A 23,118-nucleotide genomic window follows, 5' to 3' on the forward strand; every position below is an offset into this window, starting at 1 on the left:
TTTGTGTTTTTGGCACCTGCTTTTGAGGGTGGAGAACGGGGGAAAGAAAGAGAGAGAAAAAGAGCGTTCATCTTTTATAGAGTTTGACTTAAATGCCTGGTGAAAGAGCTGAGCACAAGTGATTTTTAACCGATGGCGTGGTTCTTTTCTTCCCGCTGTTCCCTCTGCCCTCCAATTTCATACTTTATTTTTTATTTTTTTTAAAATATTACAGGTTGCTACGGGATACGCCCGGACCTTGTGAATGAAGGCTGGACTTGTTCCCGTTGCTCAGCAAACTCGCTGCTAGCGGTAGGCCAAAACCTCTTTCTTGGTAGCCCCCACCCCCCCCAAAAAAAAGGTTAAGTGGAGGGTTGGATCCCTAGCTTTGGCTTCTGTGATATTTTAGGTTTTAATTTTAGTTTTAGTTTTACTTTATTGTCCTTGCAACAGAATTAAATACCATCTTCAGTGTATATTATGACCGTGAAAATAAAACACAAACACACATCTTTCACATTGTATACATTGAATTCAAAACTCCTGATATTGCACTAATATTGCACCATACAGCAGAATTCAATAGAGTTACTCTCCTGGGATAGAAGCTGTTTTTGCCAATCTAGTGTTTAATTTTAGTTGAGCAGACTCTTACATGTAATGTTGAATGAAGCAGCTCTGCTGCAACCTTATATATATGGTCCTAATTCTTTGTGCTTCACATCCAGGATGCTGGATGTAATTCTTTTCCTTTCCCTTCTCTTACCCCACCTGTCCCATAATTCTCCAAATATTTTAGTGGGAGATTTCCCGCCCCCATTTAAATATAATTTCCATGTTGCTTCCCCAGGATTGCTGTCTCTGTAATCTCAGGGGAGGAGCCCTTCAAAGAACTACAGATGGAAGGTAAATCAGCTATAAAGTTTTGTCTTTCTTTTAGCAATAGCCCTTAGACATATATCCTGCTTTACAGCCGTCTCTGAGCGGTTTACAGAGTCAGCCTCTGGCCCCCAACAATCTGGGTCCTCATGTTACCCACCTCGGAAGGACGGAAGGCTGAGTCCACCTTGAGCCGGTCAGGATCGAACTCCTGGAAGTGGGCAGAGTCAGTCTACAATACTAACCACTGCATCAACAGGGCTCTTGAGAGACAGAGAGTAAGAGCGAGAGAGATGATAGATGGATTGTCAACTCATAAAACCTTCCTATGCCTGTTTTAATAGTTGGGGGCGGGGGGAATCTGGAAGAGGAGTGCAGCAGTTTGGAAGCGAAAGTACATTCCAACTCTTTATCTTTCAACGATTGTAACTAAACTACCAGAGCTTTCGTCCTGGAATATATTTAATTGGAGAACGTGAACGATGGCACCCAGCCTGTGAAGGGGCTCAGTTGGAGAATCTGATTCATGACACACCCAGGGGGGAGGGAGGGAAACGGGGTCAAAGCGGACTGTAAATGACGTGTGCCAGAATTGGCTTCATACAGGGCAGGGCCAGTAGGTCGCCTCTAATGAATCCTTTGAAGTTTGGCTCGAGAATCATGATTTAATAAGGCGATTGCTGGAATCCTGACATGGATATTGTAAATAGAGAGAGGATAGATGGATGGGTGGATAGATATAGATAGATAGATAGATAGATAGATAGATAGATAGATAGATAGATGATAGATAGATAGATAGATAGATAGATAGATAGATAGATAGATAGATAGATAGATGATAGATAGATAGATAGATAGATAGATAGATAGATAGATAGATAGATAGCAATAGCACATAGATACTTATATCCTTCTTCACAGTGCATCTACAGCCCCCTCTAAGTGGTTTGCGGAGTCAGCCTATTGTCCCCCCAACAATCTGGATCCTCATTTTACCGACCTCGGAAGGATGGAAGGCTGAGTCAAGCTTGAGCCGGTCCAGATTGAACTCTTGGCAGTAGACAAGAGTCAGCCCTCCATTTTATGACCTTTCTAGCCACAGTTGTTCAGTGAATCTCTGCGATGGTTAAGTTAGTGAATCCGGTTTCCCCATCCACTTGGCTTGTCAGAAGATGGCCGGAGCGATCATAAGTTATTTTTCTCAGTGCTGTTGTAAACTTTGAACGGTCACTAAATGAACTGTTGTTAAGTTGAGGGCTACCTGTAATTCATAGATCCCTTGGAAATAGTTTGCTGGTCAGTATTGGGAATTCCCACCCCCACCCCAAAAATATCTAGGATTTCTGTGATATTCGAATGCAATGTGATTTTTTTAAAAAATTGGGAGGTGAATGGTGGAGAGGGCAGCGTTTTATAATAAATACCTCTGATGTTTAGGAATGTGCCAATATACGCCACATTCCAATGTTTAGAAATATGCCAATGTGTACAGGTAGCCCTCGACTTACAACAGTTCATTTAGTGACCATCTGAAGTCCCAACAGCACTGAAAAAAAATGTGACTTATGACCATTTTTCACACGACCATTGTGGCATGCCCCTGTATCGTGATTAAAATTCAAATGCTTTGCATCTGACTCATATTTATGACGGTTACAGTATCCTGGGGTCACATTGTCCCCTTTTGCAACGTTCTGACAAGCCGAATCAATGTGGAAGCCAGATTCCCTTAATAACCAGGTTACGAACCTAATGGCAGAGATGCACTTAACAACTGTGGCAAAAAAAGGGTCATAAAATGAGACAAAACTACAAATGTCTCACTTAACAAGAGGGCTCGATTGTGAGGATCGCCTGCGCTGTGTAATCCACTCAAGACCTCCCAAGCCGACTAGAATTCTTAATGGCAACTCTAAAAGAAGCATAGAAATGTTTTATGAGAGTCGGCTACATGCAGGTGATGCCGACATGTTCGCTCCTAATAAATCCTTTGAAGGTTTGAAGCTTGGCTCGAGGCTCATGGTTTAATTGGGGCAACTGCCGGAATCCTGACACTTAATATCACTCGAAACAATTTAGACTTTGTCCTGTAAGATTGGCGGTGTTAAATCTCTTTGTTTTAAGATCAAAATTGATCTTTGGGCAGCGGTAGAGATTCCTGTCGCACTTCTACCCCTCTCTTTTCGATTACCTGATCTACTTTGGACCAGCGGTCGCCAACCAGTGGGCTGGGGACCACTGGTGATCTGTGAGAAAATTTTGGTGGTCCACAGAGAAATGGCGCCCCTCAAAGCACCCCACCGCCCAAAGCAATGCTTCTTTCTGCTTCTTTCTTCTTCTGCTTTTGGCTGCACACAAGGAAAGCAGCAGAAGTCTTTCTTTCTCTCCCCCAAACTCCACCAGAAATGAGTCTTTGGGACCCTGCAAGTCATCCTGCTCCAAGAGGCTGGGCCGGCAAAGACTCATTTCTGGCGGAGTTTGGGGGCGAGAAAGAAAGACTTCTGCTGCTTTCCTTGCATGAAGCCAAAAGTCTCTCTCTCCTCTCCTCCCCCCCCCAAAAAAAAAAACCGGAGCTAGAGACGGTATCCTGCGATCCCAAATAAAGAATGATCGATTGATAGGAAAACGGGGTGGGGAATTTTCCTGCAGACTTTTGGGGGGATTTTCCCAGGGTCTCTGGTCTGCGGGATTTAAAATGATGAGTTTGGTGGTCCCTGAGGGTCCAAAAGGTTGGCGACCCTTGTTTTGGACAACTCTATGATATCCAGGGGAAAAAAAATAAAGATTTCAATTTCTTTGCCCCATCTTGGATGTTTTGTAGGTGGGTGCATGTCATCTGCGCCATCGCTGTCCCCGAAGCCCGTTTTGTCAACATCCTTGAGCGCCACCCTGTAGACATCACTGCCATCCTCGAGCAACGATGGAAACTGGTAAGAGCCCCCCCCATGCACCTTCTTGAACAAAGGTGGGAAACCGGGAACTCCTTTGGGAAGGGAAACTGAGATTGAGAGTTAGTAGCCTTGGCCAGAAGCAATAGAAGAGAATGTGGGTAGCTCAGGGTTCAGGAGTGGTGCGTTTGGAGATGTTTTATTACCCAACTAGGTAACATCATCAGCGCTAGAAGGAGAGTGGCTTGTAGAATGGTGGTAGAGGAGGAGGACTGTGGTCCTTGGTACTCTCTGAGCTTGGTTCTTTTGCAGACATAATTCAATTCCCACCTAGGTAACATCAGTGCTGGGAGGAGGAGGAGAAAGAGGATAATATCTGTGAAGTCCTTGATGCTCTCCGAGTTTGGTTGTTTTCTTGGAGACATTTCAGTACCCTACTAGGTAACATCATCAGTGGTGAAAGGAAGGGGGGAAAGGAGGAAGAGGATGACATCTATGGAGTCCCCGGTCCTCTCTGAGCTTGGTTCTTCTCTTGCAGACATTTCAGTACCCAACTAGGTAACATCATCCGTGCTACAAGGAGAGGGATTTGGGGAATGGTTATGGAGGAGGAGGAGGACCGTGGGGTCCCTGATGTTCTCTGAGCTTGGTTCTTCTCTTGCAGACCTTTCATGACCCAGCTAGGTAGCATCATCAGTGCTTAAGAAAGGAGGGGGGGGGTTGTAGAGTGGAAAAAGAAGAGGATGACAACTGTGGGGTCGTCTTCAGCACTCTGAGCTCGGTTGCTTTCTTGGAGACGTTTCATGACCCAACTAGGTATCATCCTCAGTGCTAGAAGGGAAAGGGGTTTGTTGGAGAGGAGGAGGAGGACTGTGAGGTTCTTGATGCTCTCTGAGCTTGGTTCATTTTTTTACAGACATTTCATGACCCAAACTAGGTAACAGCATCAGTGCTAGAAGGGAGCGGGGCTTGCTCTTTGTTTACAGGGGTTCCCCGATTAGCTTCTCGTTTACCATTTGGTTGTTTGTCCGAATTAATAATTTCCTAGCTGGAAGATGAAGAGACCTTCTCTTACGCTTTTGGAGAGCTTTGCCCTTGTGCCCGCAGGGTTTTGAGTCCCTGTTGGCGGAGAGGAAACACATTTATTATTCAGACTGGAGCAACAGCAACACCACTGAGACACAAACGATAAATTGCGTTGCGTCGAGCCATCTCCTTTATGGATAACCTGACATTTCCAGCCCGCCACGCTTTTCATTACCCAGGCTTGTAACAGCAAATTAAAAAGGGCTTTTTTTTTTTTTTTTAACACGGGGCTGCCTTGTCCTGCTTAATGGGCCTCCCGAGAGAAAGCCGCAAAGGCTTCTGGCAAATGGCTTGTACCCACTTGGTGTCTCTGCATTGCCGCTTCGTGGCTCCGTAGGATCCGTCGAGGCAACCGTGCATTTAGGCCGGGGCAGGGATTGTCATCTTAGTGGGCCAACTGCACTCCGGAGCTGCAGCTGCAGAGATGCTGTGAAGCCAGGCCCCCTCGTTGTGGGGCGTGGGCTGGATTGAGGGCCAGAGAGAACGAAGTTGGTTTGCGCTGAACAAAGTTTGCCCTTCTCTAATTGGTGCATTCCTTCGTGGGGTGAGGAGAGGGGACCCCAGCAGTTGGCTGGTAGGACACGAGACTCCTCTTTTTAAAAAAGAAAAAAAGAAAAGAAAATAATTTTGATTTGGTTTGCCCTGTCGGTGTTGGTAGAAGTGGGCTTGGTGCTTTTTAAAAATAAATAAATAAATAAATACTTTATTTAATACAAAAGATTAAAATATACAATTATACAGGTATACGAGAGTAAAAAGTAGTAATCATACAAAAAAAAAATCAATAGACATCAGTAAAAATCATATCTCTCTCTAATACATTTGATAGTGGTTTAAATAACTCATAACAGATATTGAATGGCAAGTATTCCTTATCCCTTATAAACTAAATACTATTTAATAAATATTAACTAATAATCTATTGGTTTTGTTGGTTTATAACTCTTGTTTTATAAATAAATCCTTCTTCATAAGGCTTATTCGGTGAGAAAGATAAATAAAGCTAGTATTTGATAAATTTGGTGCTTTTTTAATAAGGCTGTTGGGTTACCAGTATAGAAACAGAGAGCCAGACCCACTCCTTTATAGCCTTGATGATGCTACCTAGTTGGGTCATGAAATGTCTACAAGAAAACATCAGAGGCTACCAGGGATCCTAAAATAATCCCACCCCCTCCTCCTCCTCCTCCTCCTCCTCCTCCTCCTCTCCACAAACCCCCACTCCCTTCTAAGGTTACCTAGCTGCGTCATGAAACGTCTGCAAGGAAATAACCAAGCTCGGAGACCACCAAGGATTCTGAAATCTTCCTCTTCCTCTCCACAAACCCCTTTCCCTTCTATCCCTGATGATGTTGCCTAGTGTGATCGTGAAACATCCTGCAAGAAAATAACCAATGTCAGAGAGCACCAAGGACCCCCACAGTCGTCCTCCTCCTTTTCCTCCTCCTCCTCCTCCACTCCACAAACCTCACTCCCTTCTAACACTGATGACGTTACCTAGTTGGGCAAGGAAATGTCTGCAAGAAAAGAGCCAAGCTCAGAGAGCACCCGGGACCCCACAGTGATTTTCACTGTGGGGTCCCGGGTGCTCTCTGAGCTTGGCTACGGATGATTCTCTTCTCTTAGCGCTTGGCTTTCTCTTCCCATTTCTGTGCTGTGCTCTAGAAAACGTGAGCCTCCGGGTCTTTCTCTCCCGCAGTACCTTTAGCTTCCTTCTTGTCTTGTCGTATCCCCGCCATCCCCTCCTTTTAAGCGTTGACCCGAAGGTCAGGTGGGAAGCTGTGTCGAGGGAGGAAGCGCATTGGGGAGAGCCGCAGGCTCTGAAATCAGGATGCTCCCATTTCGGAGCCCAGGGGAATTCAGGTAAGTGGGCTGAGAAATCCAAAGTGGAGGAAATAGACCAGGTTGGAATTAGTCTCTTGGCAGGAGGGCGGAGTGAACAGACATCCCCACAGCAGACAAACCGCGGTGCGGTGACCTGATTAGAGAATGAAACACAAAACAGCCTCAGCTCGGTTCGAAGAACGATTGGGCTCTTCCGTCAAGATAAGCAACGAAAATGATTGAGGGGCCTGGAAGCCAAAACATTTTATAGGAACTGGGTATGTCCAGTCTAGAAAAAAAAAGAAGGACTACATGATAGCAGCGTTCCAGAGGGTCAACCTAGTACCCAAAGCGCCAGAAAGCAAGACAAGAAAAAAAAAATGGATGGAAAACTGAGAGAAGAGACGGAGAGAAGCAACAAGGGGCAGGAAACATCCTGCAGTCGAGAAGGTTCCACACCCATTTGCACCCCTCAGGTGACCCCGAGGACACAGATAAACCTCCAAGTGGCCTCAACAACCCTCTCAAAGGATGCAAATGACCAGCTGTCTGCAAGGAGGATAAATCCTTCCATTCCCCATCGTCCAGTCAGAGCCGAAGAAGCTTCTTGGGTGAAAAGGGAAACGTCTTCAAAAGAAAAACCAAAAGAAAGAAAGAAAAAATCCAGTTGCGTCTTGAAAAAACACCTTTTGGGACTTTGGCCGGATTAAGGACTAAGGAATGAAAAAGCAAATACAGGTAATCTTTGACTTATGACTGGTCACTGAGTGAGTTGCAACAGACTTTCCTTGGGGCCACTTAAGGCCTGGATTCAAAGATCTGACGGATTCCCCCTTTGCCCCCACAGTCACAAGTGCAAAGTTTGGACACGACAACACAACCACATTGACACCAGTTTGCACCAACCTATGACTTACGAGAGTTTCATTGCTCAATGACCGCTAGAGAAAACATTGTAAAATCGGGTCAATCCCTTGACTGACCTGTGGATGGGCAGAGTCCATTACAGTCATAAGTCGAGAACCGCCTGTAATGAGATCAACGGTTAGGCCTCTTTCATGCATCCTGTTACAAAGCCGTTGTCTCCTGGGTCTTCTGTTTCTTCTGCTTACTTGTCCGCCTTGACACTGTTGTAGGTAGGTTAGCCGCCAGCCCCTCGAGCAGCCAAATCAGAGGAGGAAGAGGAGGAGGAGGTGTGGGAGTCAGGGTCAGCATCAGGGCACCCTGGGAGCTCCGAGGGGGAAAAGAGAACGGAGGTGGCAGAGAGAGAGAGAGAGATGGACCCTAGTCCGTCCGTCAGCCCTCCGATGGAGAGTCAACAGCCCCCAGGTCTGGAGGTGGCTGATGAGGAAGAGGAGGAACAGCCGGGTCCAACAGAAGAACCTCTGCTGCTAGCAAAGCCCCACCCTAGCTCTGGGGAGAAAAGGCACGGGGTGGAGATGAATAGATGTGGCCGACAACTATTCATCTTCCGGCCAGACGGACTTGTTAGCCTGCGAGAGAAACTTTTGTACCGCGGCTGCCGGCATTCCTAATCGAGGAATCTTTTTGAGTTCACGTCAAGAGGGTTGGCCGTGTTTGGGGAACTGGGTCAGAACAGACCCTTCTCCGCGTTCGGTCTCCTCCTCTTCCTCTCAAAACCCACCACTGCAGCCTGTTGCCGACCTTTTCATAGCTCCCCTCTCTCCCCCCCTTAAAGTCTTGGCTGCTGCTCCTCCTCCCCCGCCCCATCCCCAGCCTCCAAAATGGAGTCATCCATAGAGTTGAGATGTCTCACTTTGTCACGGCCTTGCTCTGGTGCGCTGCCTCATTTAGAAAGGGTGTTTGTTTGTTTGGGTGGCTCCTGGAGGGGGGCCTTTTGCAGAGCTTGCCTGTAAAATTATGGCGGAGGATTTCAGAAATAATTAGTTGTCAGCCCCTCCGGTGCGTGTGCGAGTTGTAGCACTTCATCCAGGCCTTCGACAATTCTCCTCTTACTCAGAGCCGCAGCGAAGGGGGCTGCTCGGTTCCCTTACCGCTTACGTTGCTTTCTTCTTCGTACATTTGAAGGGTTTGGTGCTTTTTTAAAAAAAATTGTATTTCCGCTACAATACTGATAGACAGGGCTGGGCTGCTGGGGGCTCTCCAGCATTCGAGAGAGCCCCTAGCTAAGGTTCTGCGCGGTTTGGAGAAGCCCCCAAATCCCCACCCTGGCTGGCCCCGCCCCTCCCAGGAGTCTCCATACGCCCCCGTTTTGGATGCAGGTAAGTGCAGGGCCCGGGCGGAGGTTCAGGAAAGGTGAAAAACGGGCCTCCCGCAAGTTCAGGAAGGCTGGAAATGGGCTTGTTTCCAACTTCCAGAGAGCCTCCGGAGCCCGGGGAGCCCGTTTTCATCCTCCTGGAAGCTCAAGGAATGCCTCCGGAGCCTGGAGAGAACAAAAATGTCCCCCCTCTTCCCCCCCCCCCCCCGTGCAGGAAGCTGACTAGGCTATGCCCACAATGGCCAGGCCCACCCAGCAACTGGGCAGAGAACCCCTTGCTAAATTTTTTGGAAGCCCGCCCCTGCTGATAGACCTTAACTGAACAGATAACAGATAATCAGAGTTGGAAGGGACCTTGTAGGGCATCTAGTCCAACCCTCTGCTCAAGCAGGAGACCCTACACCAGGGGTTCCCAACCTGGGGGTGCCAGACGATATTCCAGGGGGCGCGAGAAAAGTCCAGGTAAATAACAGGAGATTGGCTGTACGTTGGCATTTTTTTTATTTATTATGCAATGGATTAACTTTGTTTTCATTTTAGAGTTAAGTATCGCTATTTAGTGGCCGTCACATACATAGCTGAAAAGATTCCATCCTACCACATATTTAAGGCGTTCAGTAGTTCCTAAAGTCTAAATTTCAGGGGGTGCGAGGTTCGAGTGAAATTTCTTTAGGGGCGCGGGGCAAAAAAAAGGTTGGGAACCACTGCCCTACACCATTTCTGACCGATGGCAGTCCAGCAGTCCAGTAGTCCAGTCTCTTCTTGAAGGCCTCCAATGAAGAAGCTCCCACAACTTCCGAGGGCAACTTCTGTTTCGCGGGTTGATGGTTCTCCCTGTCAGAAAGTTTCTCCTTTATTTCCAGGTTGAATCTCTCCTTGTTCAGTTTCCATCCATTATTCCTTGTTTGGCCTTCGGGTGCCTGAGAAAATAGCTTGACCCCCTCTTCCTCTCTGGGGCAGCCCCTCCTCAAATATTGGAAGGCTGCTCTCCTGTCTCCCCTGGTCCTTCTCTTCACGAGACTAGCCAGGCCCAGTTCCTCTAACTTACGACCAAAATTGAGCCCAAAATTTCTGCTGCAAAGGGAGACAGTTGTTAAGGGAGTTTCGCCTCCGTTTTTACCACCTTCCTTTGCCCCATTTGTTAACCGAATCCCTCCAGTTGTTAAGTGAGCAACACGGCTGTTCCGTGAATCCAGCTTCCCACGTTGACTTCGCTTCTCCAAAGGTCGCAAAAGGGGATCAACGTGACCCTGGGACACCGCAACCATCATCATAAATAGGAGTCGGTTGCCGAGCATCGGAATGTTGATCACGTGACGGGGGGGCGCTGCAACGGTCGTAAGGGCGAGAAACAGTCCTAAGTCCCATTTTTCGGTGCCGTTATAACTTTACTTCATGAGCTGTTGTAAGTCAGGGACTACCTGTATACTGATTCAGAGTTTGAGATCCGGAAAGGAACGGTTACCCTGACATAAAAAATGTGCTGCGTTGATTAACAGCAGGAGAGGGTGGGTATAGTTGTAGTTATATTTTAGGGCTGAATGTAAGCCTGGCTTGGCTGACGTGATTTGGAACAGCAGTTGATTAAAAAGACAAAAAAAAAGAAATATGGCTGAGCTTTGAAGGATACACTGTGAAGGACGGAGCACCAGCAGTTTATTAGTACCAACAAGGTCTTATTATTAAAAGGTCCATACTTGCTCTAATCCAGGCAAGAGAATAACTGAGATAAGAAAGGACTTTGGAGGTCTTCTAGTCCAACCCCCTTGCTCAGGCAGGACATCCTATACCCGTGATGGTGAACCTATGGCACCTGTGCCACAGGTGGCACGCAGAGCCATTTGTGCCGGCACGCAAGCTGCAGGCAAAACATACCTCACTGCGTATGTCCGCCTCACCGCTGATTTTCGGCCTCCCAAAGGCTTCTGCAGGCTTTGCAGGCCAAAAAATAGCCCCGTTTCGTCACTTCCGGTGTTTTCTGGAAAATGATGAAATGGGGCTAGTTTTCGGCCTGCGAAGGTTGCAGAAGTCTTCTTCAAGCCTTTGGGAGGCCGAAAAAGGCCTCAAATTGGCCCAAAATCAGCTGTGAGGCACAGTGCAGGTCGGGGGGGGGGGCGCATTGCCTTCTGGGTGCTGGCACGTGAGCATGCAAGCGTGCACACCATTTTTCGGCACAGGAGCCCCCAAAAGGTTAGCCCCCATTGTCCTATAACCATTTCAGACAAAGGGCTGTCCAATTTCTTCTTAAAAACATTCAGTGATGGAGCAACCCCCAACTTCTGAAGGCAGACTGTTCCAACTGGTTAACTGTTCTCCCCATTAGGACGTGTCGTCTTAATTCTGGGTTGCTTCTCTCCTCGATTGCTCCTGCCATCCGTTGCGTCTTCTCCGGCCAATTCTGGCGTGGTTTGAGATACGCAGCAGTAACGAACTTTTGACAGGGCAGTTTTTGTGTACAGAGCTGATTCCCAGATGGAAAGCAGAGTGCAAGAAAAGCCAAAATGAGACTGGAGTCTCGATTCAAAAGATGTTGAGGCTTTGGAAAAAGAAGAAAAAAAACAGTGCAGAGAAGAGCAACTAAGCCGATCAAAGGCCTGGAGGCTAAAACATATGAAGGCCGTTCACAGGAATTGGGTGTGGGCCAGTCTAGATAAAAGAAGAATTAGAGGTGACATTACAGTCTTCCGGCATTGGAGGGGCTGCCCCAAAGAAGAGGGGGTCAAATTATTCTCCAAAGCCCCTGAAGGCAGGACAAGAAACAGTCAGGATGGAAATTAATCTAAAGGAAAAAAACAACCTGGAATTAAGAAACTTCCGAACAGTGAAGACAGTTTTAACCAGTGGAACAACTTGCCTTCAAAAATCACTATCACTGGAGGCTTTTAAGAAGGGCCCGGACCGTTGCTTGTCTAAAATGGCGTAGGATCTCCTGCTTTAGCAGGGGGCTGGACTAGAGGACCTCCAAGGCCCCTTCCAGCACTTGCTTCTGTTCTATTCTATTACTCTATTGCTATACTCTCTTCCATTCTACTTTACTCTACTCTGTATAATAGTCACGAATGATCCAGTTTGCCTCTGATTAGAGCAATTTTCCTGATGCTTGGCAACTTTAAGCTGTGCGAACTTCCAACTCCTGGCTGGGGAATTCATGGAATTGAAATCCGCACAGCTTAAAATTGCTCGGCTTGAGAAACATTAGGTTACAGATACCACACCAGTTACCCTTGTGTAAATAGTTGTATGAATCTCAGGGATCAATTCGGACGCCTGACATAAGGTGCAAGTGGGACTATTTGTCTAGCCCTTCCCAAATACGAAGTCTATTCCTTCTTCCTTCCTTCTAAAACTCTCCCAGCCCAGTGAAATATACAGTGAGAGAAACCTATTCTTAGCTGGGATTTTACTTCCAGTCAATATCTCAGGATTCCAGTTGGGTTCAGATAACAGATAAGCAGAGTTGGAAGGGACCCTGTAGGTCATCTAGTCCAACCCCCTGCCGAAGCAAGGAGACCCTACATCCGTGATGGCAAAGCTATGGCATGTGTGCCACTTGTGACATGCAGAGCCATTCGTTGTGGTACACAAGCCGCAGGCAAACTTACCTCACTGCGCACATGCACGCCACAAAGCTGATGTTTGGCAGGTTTTTGAGGCCTTTTTCGGCCTCCTAGAGCAGTGGCCCCCAACCTTTTTTGTGCCGCGGCCCGGTACCGGCATCACAAAATCATCTGCGGCCCGGTACCAGCATCACAAAATCATCCTCGGCCCGGTACCGGCATCAACACGCATGGCAAGGCGAGCCGAGCAACCAGCCAGCCAGCCGTCCCCCGCTTCTCCCCGCCACCTTCAACTCCTCCTTTGTACCTGTGTCGATGGGCTTTGCGACGGCTTCGGGACAGTCGCTCGGCTCACCTTGCCATGCATGCTGAAAGAATCCTCGCGCCTTAGTTTTGTTCGAAGCCACACACCCCCCCCGATGAAACTAAGCCGCGAGGATTCTTTCAGCACCCAAACGCCGCTTTCTACCCGGAAAAGCTCACCGGAAGCACTTTCTCATCAAAACAAGATGGCGGCGCCCAGCAAACTGGCAGCCCGGTAGAAATTGTTCCACGGACCGGTACCGGTCCGGGGACCAGTGGTTGGGGACCCCTGTCCAAAAACCCTCTGCAGGCTTTGCAGGCCAAATGATAGGCCCGTTTCATCACTTCCAGTAACACCGGAAGTGATAAAACGGGCCTATTATTCGGCCTGCAAAGCCTGCAGAGGCTTTTTTCAAGCCTCTGGGAGGCCGAAAAAGGCCTCAAACCAGCTGAAAATCAGCTGTGAGTCGCAGTGCAGGTAAGGGGGCGGCGACGGGGGATTGCGCGCCTCTGTGCAGTGGGCATGGGGAGGACGCGTGCATTGCCTTCTGTTTGCTGGTATGCGATTGTGCGCATGCAAGCGCACGCACAGTTTTTGGTACCGGAACCCCAAAAGGTTGGCCACCACTGCCCTACACCATTTCTGACAGATGGGAGTCCAATCTCTTCTTGAAAGTTTCAAGTGATGGTTCGTTCATTGTCAATTTTTCATAGTTGGGAGAAAAAAAATCAAACCTTACCCCGGAGAACTTTGAATTAGACAGGTTGGTAGAGACAGGAAAAAGTTTCAGAATAAATAAAATCCAACCAATTTTATCTTTTAGAAGATGACAGTTATAGTCCGGCCAAATTCTGTCTACAGATAATCCTCGACTTACAACAGTTCATTTAGTTCATTTGTTCAAAGTTACAGCAGCTCTGAAAAAAGTGACTTAGGAGCGTTTTTCTCACTTATGACCATTGCCTGGAACAGAAGTTGCCCTTGGAAATTGTGGGAGCACCATCACTGGAGGCTTCCAAGAAGAGACTGGACTGCCATCTGTCAGAAATGGAGTAGGGTCACCCGCTTCGGCAGTGGGTTGGACTAGATGACCTACAAGGTCTCGTCCAACTCTGTTAAAACTGCAACATCCTCGTGGCCACATGATAATTCAGAGGCTTGGCAACAGATTCATATTTATGACGGTTGCAGTGTCCCAGGGTCACATGTTCCCCTTTTGGGGCCTTCTGACAAGCAAAATGAACGGGGAATTCATTTAACAACTGGGTTACTAACTTAACAATTGCAGCGATCCACTCAACAGCGGTGGCAAACAAAGTCATAAACTGGGACAAAAATGGGACAAAATTCATTTCGCAAATGTCTCGCTTAGCAACATTTGGAGCGCAATTTTGGTCGTAAGCCCAGGACTTACCTGCATGAGGTGTAAAGCAAATCAAGATCCAGACTGAAGTTGATCTGACTGTGTAGGCTCTGGGGGGTTTGTTCCTGACACCTTCAATCCTTGTGGGAGAAAAGTTGTATGCAAGTTTTAAGGGCTTCAAAGATTTTAATTTTTTAATTTGGAATCAGCAACCCAAAGGTTGGTTTTGAAAAAGCCATAAACGGAGGAAGGGGTCAGATAGAGCCGAAATAAGGCTTTGAAATTAATTACAGGAGTCCTTCCCCCTGGGTTGGCTTGGATTTTATTTTTTAAAAAATAAGAATTTAAAATTAATTATAAAAAAATCTTCCTGTGGGAAGATGCTGCTGATTAGAGAAAAACATGATAGGAGGGGATTCTGAAGGTTAGATTCTAGAGGGAACCAGAAGGAACTGAAGATTATAATTAAAGGAGAAGAGACCCATTAATACAGAACGCAACACAATAGTCTTAAGTGGGGAAGGCTTTAAGAATATTTGAGGACAATGCATGGAGAGGCTTCTCTGTAATATTAATACTCTTACTATAAAAATTAAACTTAAAGATAACAAAAGAAGATCTCAGCAGATTGAGGCTGATTTGAATGTGGATATAAAAATAACAGGCTACAAAAACGATATTGGTACAAGATGATAGATACTCTGAATTTACAAACAAGACCAGCCGATGTCTTAATAATTAAAAGGAATATTCAGATAACAAACCAGAAGGGTGACTTGGATTGCCTTGTCTGTTTTGGATTCACAAATGAGACCTATTAAAATATTTTGAAGGAGATTTTGAGAAGAGAAAAGCAAATCAAATGCTGGGATATTATTTAAAGGAATTAAAAACCAAGAGCGTTAAAAGCAAAATACTATATAAAGTGGGATTATTTGATCGAGGCTAAAATATGTTTTTGTCCTGATCAAGCTTAATGGACCTTTGCTAACTAGGACTGAATGATTAAAGATTGGTTTATAGAGAAAAGCTGAAATATGGGAAGAAGGGAGACTTTCTTTTCTTCTTTTTAATTTCTTCTTTTTTTTGAGGAAGTGCTAAATAGTGATGTTAAAAAACATATAAAATTTATTTATTTGCTTAAGATGAAAATACATGCTTTCATTTCTCTTAACTCTTGAGGTATATTTGATGATTAGGATTGAAGGGCAATTTTAAGAATAGTTTATTGATAAAAGAAGGAATATGGAAAGAAGGAAGATCTTTTGTTGCAATATGAGAGAAAGTGATAAATTAACTAAAATTGATTGTACCTGTCTCGATTAAGGGAGCAACCATTTCTTTGTCTCTTCTTTGCCTTCATTATATATTTTTTGTTTGCACTTCTTAATTTTTCTTTTGGATATTTTTTCTTATATTCACCATTTATCTTTATTTTTGTAAAGTCTCATAAAATTATATTATTTACTTATTTTTTTTAAAAAAAAGATAGCTGGTATGTGGGATTTAGCAGAGGGACTTTGCTGGCTGGAGAATTCTGGGAGTTGAAGTCCACAAGTCTTAAAGTTGTCAAGTTTGGGGACCCCCCCCCTGCTCTAGGCCAGTGGTGGCTAACCTTTTTGGGCTCCTGTGCCAAAAATTGTGCACGCGCTTGCATGCTCGCAGTCGAGTGCCAGCACCCAGAAGGCAATGCACACCCCCTACGCATGCGCGCATAATCCCCGCCTCCTCCTTCCTTGCACTGTGCCTCTCCGCTGATTTTCGGCCGGTTTGAGGCCGTTTTCAGCTTCCCAAAGGCTTGAGGAGAAGGCTTCTGCAGGCTTCGCAGGCCGAAAACTAGCCCCGTTTCGTCACTTCCGGTATTTCCTGAAAAACAGGAAGTGATGAAACGGGGCTAGTTTTCGGCCCGCAGAAGCCTTCCTCAAGCCTTTGGGAGGCCGAAAAAGGCCTCAAACCGGCCAAAAATCAGCTGTGAGGCAGGCACGTGCCCAGTGAGGTAAGTTTGCCTGCAGCTCGCTTGCCGGCGGCACGCATGTCTAGGTTCGCCATCACGGCTCTGGGCCGTCCCTATTCTTAACTTTTAGCTGAACTATGCAGGATGCCTAACTCTTTGTTACTGTTATCAGTCCTTCTAACCACTTAGAATTTTGCTAGCAGTGTTACAGGTGCATATTTTCTGTGAATAAGCCTTCTTTGTTCTTGCCAGACAAATTTTTTCCACAATTACAGGCTTCTTTCAAGCGTATGCCCTAAGCTGGCTTTGTTTCAGCAGCCGGGCCATCACTAGAAGTTATATCTAGGGCTAGTGGCAGTTGATCCCTTTCTCCTTTGGAAAGGGGCTCGAAACAAGACATGGGATCCTTTGTCGGAGGTCTGGCCGGGATTCCCCCATTCTCGTACTGGACTCTTGGGAGTTACGTTTGCTTCTGAACATCAATGTTCTACTTTTACGAAGAATGGCCTTTTCTCAACCTTTTCCAAACTGCTCATCCTTGGCAGAATCCGAACTCCTCGCTTGCCAAACGCTCTACCGCATGCCCTAACACAACTTCCTGTCAACTCATAAAACCTTCCAAGGCCTGTTTTAGTAGTTGCCATAAAAGAAAGCGGGGGGGGGAACAGGAAGGAAATTTGGAAGCGGAGTTGCAGCAGTTTGGAAGCGAAAGTACCTTCCAACTCTTACCTTTAAAAGATTGTAACTAAACTACCAGAGCTTTCGCCGGTGAATATATTTAATTGGAGAACGTGATTGACGACACCCAGCCTGTGAATGTGCTCGTTGGAGAATCTGATTCATGGCACACCCAGGGGGGAGGGAGGGAAACAGGGTCACAGGGGACTGTAAATGACATGTGCCCGAGTTGGCTTCATACAGGGCAGGGCCAGTAGGTCGCCTCGAATGAATCCTTTTGAAGTTTGGCTCGAGAATCACGATTTAATTAGGGCGATTGCTGGAATCCTGACATATTCCCCCTTTTCTCTGCAGAAATGTGTCTACTGCCGTAAGCGGATGAAAAAAGTGTCGGGAGCCTGCATCCAGTGCTCCTCCGAGCACTGCTCCACGTCCTTCCACGTCACCTGCGCCCACGCGGCGGGCGTGCCCATCGAGCCTGACGATTGGCCCTATGTGGTGTCCATCACCTGCTTCAAGCACAAAGCCGCCAGCCACGTGGTAGGTCTCCTTTGGATCTGCTCCCTCCCCTTCCTCTTCTCTGCCTTGTGTCCCCCATTCCCCCCCCGCTCCTCTCGGCACTTTCGGATGATGACGGAACGTCTCTTTCGTCCTTCCCAGTTTCCCTTTTCCAGAGAGGTCTCCCTGAGCCAGACAGTCATTGCAAAGAACCGGAACGGCCTCTATTACCGGTGTAAAGTGATTGGGGTGACCACGCAGACCTTTTACGAGGTCAATTTTGAGGACGGCTCCTACAGTGATAACATTTATCCGGAAAACATTGTTGTAAGTAGCTTTGGGGGATGTGGGGGGCAAGGGAGCCTTTGAAGAGGGGAGTGTGCAACTGACTGTCCTCTGACTCTGTTCTTTGAGCTTGCTTGTTTTCGTGCAGACGTTTCACGACGCAGCTAGGGAACATCATCAGTGCTAGAAGGGAGCGGGGTTTGCGGGGAGGAGGAGGAGGACCAGGACTGTGGGGTCTTTGGTGCTCTCTGAGCTGGGTTCTTTTTGCGCAGACATTTCATGACCCAACTAAGGAACATCATCAGTGCTAGAAGGGAGTGGGGTTTGCACTCTGTTTATGTACCAGCAGCTTGCTGTGTCAGTGTTGATGGGAGTGTTCTTTGATCAGGCTGTAGTTTACTGTTTGATTCTGCCTGAATTGGTCGTTTCTTAATGAGAATATGGTTTTCTGCTTGATTGTTTGTCCGGTGTTAATCCCTGGTTATCTGGGTGCCTGCTCCTGGAAAGGATGGGTTCTAGTCTTTTTGCTTCTTTCTTGGTTTCTCTTATTGTCTCTTTTGAACGGTGCGGAAATGTGGTTTACCTCTATGTACCTGTTGATGGTTGATTTGTTTGAGGGCCAAGCTTCCAGGGAATCTTCTAGCATTTTTGGTCTCAGATGCTCAGTTCCCCAGTTGAAATTATGGTGAGCTCTGATCAGGTTTGGGTCTGCCTGATCAATTCTGGCCTCTGATTGGACTCAGGGACAGAACCTAGCCCACGAGAGCTGCTTGTAAAGGAATCATTTTGCTTCTCAGAGCAGAGACTGCCTTAAGATGGGGGCCCCTGCGGAGGGCGAGGTGGTCCAGCTACACTTGACCAACGGCATCACTTACCAAGCGAAGTTCATCGCTGCCCACGTCAACCAGATCTTTCAGGTGAGAGCCCAAGATTACTTTACTTGTGTATTTTTACTTTACTTTTTTAATCCTGCCTAGGTTGGTTTTACAAATAATTCAAGGCAGGCGAAAATCTACATGTATAAAAGCGAAATGCCCCTCACGCATCGTCACAAAATCTCCAGAACTGTAAAGCCTACAAACTTGACATTTGGCACTTATGTTCCTCTTGGCTTCTGGGTGCTCACTAAGAAAGGATTTTTCGAAATGACCATCAGAGCTTTAATATTCCCTATATGATTATTATTAACACGCTCTGATACTAAGGAGTTCTACTCCCCCTCCCCACCTGAAAAGAAATCTCTTTGCAAAACATGAGCAGAGGAGAGGAGTTTCAGTTTTAGTTTTAGTTTCACAGCTTTAGTACAGAACAGTTGAGCTAAGCCACGCCCAGGCTCCTTGTTGTCTCCTTCTTGCTCACACAGCAAATACTGCTTCGGTTTCCAAACAGCCCTCAACTCTCTCATACACTGACAGGACGCTAGCCAGATGAATATCGATGGATGCTGGTAGGCAGAGGCAGAATTTTTTCCCCCCTTATTTTCCTCCCAAAAACTAAGGCCAGTCACATAGTTTCATAGCGAAGCACGGGTATCGAGCTAGTACATAATATTCCTGTTTTTCCCACAACATCCCTGTGAGGTGGGATGGACTGAGAGAGAGGGACTGGCGCAAAGTCCCCCATCCGGCTTTCATACCTAAGGCGGGACTAGAACTCACCACAAGTTTGTGACACCCTTTGATCCAGGACAACTCGCCGTGGTTGTCTTCCCGGTTGCCTCAATGAACTCGCGGCTGCCCTCGTGCCGTGGCCAATCCAGGAAGGCCTTCTTGCTTTGGCCATCTCGCTACGGGACAACTTTCCTCACGCGATAGTTCCACGCGGGATCATTCAACACAATCAACGTTCTCCACCCCAATTTCCATTTTTGTCAGTGGAAATCATGTTGAAGAAACGGTGGCGGATAACATCTAGCCGAGTTATCCGGCGTGAATTCTGGCTGCGGCGAGATGGCCAGTCCGGGTGGGTCGCAGTGAGTTGGGCCGTGGCGAGTTCTCCCGTTCCATCTCCTACATTAGATCTTTGCTTAAGTAAGTGTCTAAAGTGAGATAATTTGGACCTGAACAAGGAGCGTGACTGAGGGATACCTGAGGCCAACCCTCTGGTTTGGCTGTAACGGAAGAATGTCAGGGAACACAGACGGAAGCTACGGATCCTAAACCGGAGGCCACGTGTTTGACCCGCGCTCCGTTTCCTTCCACAGGTGGAGTTTGAAGATGGCTCTCAGCTGATGGTCAAACGAGGGGAGATCTACACCCTGGATGAGGAGCTTCCCAAGAGAGTCAAATCACGCCTGGTAGGTATCTGGGGCTCATCCCTGCAGCTCGGAGCAAGGTTTGGGGAAGACTTTTTGTGAAATTCAGGTCAAAAGCGTGGTGGGGACCTGGGTGCCCTCTGAGCTTGGTCATTTTCCTGCAGACGTTTCACGACCCAACTAGGTAACATCATCAGGGCTAGAAGGGAGTGGGGTTTGAGGAGGAGGAAGAGAAGGAGGAAGAGGAGGAGGAGAAGGATTGTGGGGTCCTTGGTGCTCTCCGAGCTTGGTCGTTTTCCTGCAGACGTTTCACGACCCAACTAGGTAACATCATCAGGGCTAGAAGGGAGTGGGGTTGGCTCTCTGATGACATGCAGGCAGTCGTTGAATTACAACCACAATTGAGCCCAAAATCTATACTGCTCAGTGAGATAGTTGTTAAGCAAGTTTTATCCCATCGTAGGACCTTTTTTTGCCATATTTGTTAAGTGAATCACAGCAGTTGTTAAGTGAGTCACACGGTTGTTAAGTGAATCCGACTTCCCCATTTCCTTGGCTTGTCAGAAAAGGGTATCACGTGACCCCAGGACACTGCAACCGACATAAATGTGAGTTGGTTGCCAACAGTCTGAATTTTTGATCATGGGACCACAGGGATGCTCCAACGGTTGGTGTGAAAAACGATCACGAGTCACTTTTTTCAATAAATTCTCTACCTTTGAACAGTCACTAAATGAACGGTTGTAAGTCAAGAACCACATGTATACCAAAGGAGCTTGTCCTGTCGGCGTTGGAGAGTGGTTTCCCCCTTGGTAGTTTCCTTAATTAGGCTGTTTTTCACTCATGGGTTCTGGGGTGTCAAACTCAAGGCCCCGGGGTCAGGGGCTGACCCATGTGGTGCTGAGATCTGGCCCACGGAGTCCCCCCTGGAAACAGCGAAGAGCTGGCCCTCGGTGCCAGCGAAAATGGAGGCCCTCCCGAGCTCCGTTTTCCCTGGCAAAGGGTTGCAGGACGCCGTCGGAGCCAAAAACGGAGCTCGGGAGCCCATTTTCACCGGCACCACGGGCAGCCCCAACACGATAGACGTCAAGCTGGCCACACACACCCTGTGGCCCCCCAAGATCAAACACAACCCTGACGTGGTCCTCAATGAAATCGAGTTTGACACCCCTACTGTGGTCGATTGTCTAAGCTGGTCAGTATATAAACAGAGAGCAAAGCCCACCCTCCCAGGGTCTTGGAAGGGCCTTGGGCCGTCCCTCAGGCCAATAAGATCTCCTTTGTCAGAGCCTTTGCAGCGGGACTGCTCCTCGGGGTCAACCCAGGAGAGGAAACACCTTCTAATTGCTGCCTTATTATATAAACCCCTCTTAAAGGGGTAGAACCCCCCATCCTCCGTCTTAAGGAGGCAACGCCCATGCTGATTGGTCTCCATTGCATCGGCCTTAAGTTGCGTCAGCTTCACCGCTGGTCGGCTCTTAAATCCCTATACTTTTAACATCCTTGTGGTCTCCGCTTTCTCCCTCATGCCTCTCCCGCCCTCCGGCAGTCCGTGAGCAGCGGAGCTCCTCCGGAAGAGACGGTCTCAGGGGACGACTCGAAAGCAGCCAAGCGCCCGCGGGTGGGCACCCCAAAGAGCTGTGAGGACGGCGGCCCCAGGCCCAACTATTTCACCATCATGGAGACCCTCCTGAACGCTAAGTTCTAGCCGAGGACGCCGAAAGGAGCTTTCACCAGGCCAAGCAACGCTTTAATTTTCAAGGAAAGGAAAACGCGGGTGGCGGGGGAACCCTCCCTTTGTGGGCCACCCGCTCACCCCACGGAGGGTTAATTTAAAAAGGATAAACTGTGGCGAGAGAGACCCAGCCGTCGTGCAATAACTTGCAAAATTTAAATTCTTTTCCTTCCATTTGGGGGTTTTCTCTTCTTCTTCTTTCTTCTTCTTCTTCTGTTTGTTTTTGGACTTTTGGGAAGCTTGACTTGCTCCTAGCCTACCTCTGTTCTTTCTGATGATTTTTGGAGTGGACAGAATTTTATTTTATTTTTTCCCCCTTCTGGGAAATTGGGGTGGGCTGGGGAATTTCACGGGTTGGGGAGGGACAGGATGGTGAGAATTGTTTCTCCTCCATAAGAAAGAAACTCGGAAAGAAAGAATACAGGCAAGCGAAGCGATTCTGTGACTGAACTTTCAATCTTTCATTTGTTTGTTTTCATTGATTTCAAAAACAAAAAAGGAAAAAAGCCTCAAGAAATGGTTGGAATTTGCAGTGATAGCTCCAGTTTCTAAATCTCAGCCATCACACTCTCATTCTCTCACTCTCTTTTTCTTTCTTTCTTTCTTTCTTTCTTTCTTTCTTTCTTTCTTTCTTTCTTTCTTTCTTTCTTTCTCTCTCTCTCTCTCTCTCTCTCTCTCTCTCTCTCTCTCTCTCTCTCTCTTTCTCTCTTTCTTTCTCTTTCCCAACACAATACGTTTCTCTCTCTCTCGTTCTTTTCCCTTTTTCAAAAAGGTGCTATTTTCCTGACAACTGAAGCAACCTTTTTTTTTGGAATTAGCAATTTGTGTATGTATATATTATATATACATATACATATATATATATATATATATATTAGAAATTGCCTTCAACATTTTCTATTAAAAGAGAGGAAAAAAGCAAAAAAGAAAACATGGTGTTTTATACAGAAAAAAAAAAATTGCAAGCAAAACCAACAAAATGAAAGAGTGAAGGGTTTGCACAGGTATTTTATTTTCCCCTCCCTTGTATAAAAACTCTCCTGGCCATCGGCCTTCTCCTGGTCCTGTATTCGAATCCCACCGCTTGAGGTTTATAGTGCCCCCTCCCACCCACCCTTCCTCCTCCTCCTCCTCCTCTGAAAAATAAAAATTAACAAAAAAAACAACCTTTGCCATTTTGCAGAGAGGGAAGGAACACTTATTATTATTATTATTGTTATTTATTTTGTTTCGTTTTGGTGGGGCTGGGGGGCAAAATATCTCTTATGGGGCTGGGGAAAGAAACCCCGGACGATGGGGACATTTCTGTTAAACAAAAGACACTTTGAAATGAAACGTTTTGTAATAAATGACACCATTGCAACTGTGAGGAGGTGGGTTTCAGTGTCTCAACCTTTCTACACAAGGAACATTTTTCTTTTCTCTCTTCCTGTCTAATGCTGGCTTGGGAGAACCCCGGGAGTGGAAGTCCACCCACCTTCGACTTGCCAAAGTTCAATAATAGTGAGCGGAAGGAACGATTTAGGGTTTAAACCATGGATGTCCAACTTTGGAAAGTTTAAGACTTGCGGACTTCAATTCCCAGAATTCCC

At 46.8% G+C, this 23,118-nt stretch overlaps 1 protein-coding gene across 2 annotated transcripts in view; it reads left to right on the forward strand.

Annotated features, from left to right (window-relative positions):
• The window catches only part of KDM4B (lysine demethylase 4B), a 233,181-nt gene extending 210,288 nt beyond the window's left edge, over nt 1-22,893 (forward strand). For both annotated transcript variants that reach the window (XM_087922621.1, XM_087922622.1), the window contains exons 16-23: nt 215-291; nt 830-885; nt 3,683-3,791; nt 17,109-17,294; nt 17,415-17,579; nt 18,335-18,454; nt 19,741-19,833; nt 21,341-22,893. In XM_087922621.1, the coding sequence (XP_087778747.1) occupies nt 215-291; nt 830-885; nt 3,683-3,791; nt 17,109-17,294; nt 17,415-17,579; nt 18,335-18,454; nt 19,741-19,833; nt 21,341-21,499 (965 nt within the window). In that variant the 3' untranslated portion in view covers nt 21,500-22,893. The remainder of the gene's footprint in view (nt 1-214; nt 292-829; nt 886-3,682; nt 3,792-17,108; nt 17,295-17,414; nt 17,580-18,334; nt 18,455-19,740; nt 19,834-21,340) is intronic.
• The last annotated feature ends 225 nt before the right edge of the window (nt 22,894-23,118 follow it).

This window comes from Pseudonaja textilis, chromosome 1, assembly GCF_049901715.1.
Source record: "Pseudonaja textilis isolate UNSWEBS1 chromosome 1, rPseTex1.2, whole genome shotgun sequence".
Lineage (NCBI taxonomy): Eukaryota > Metazoa > Chordata > Lepidosauria > Squamata > Elapidae > Pseudonaja > Pseudonaja textilis.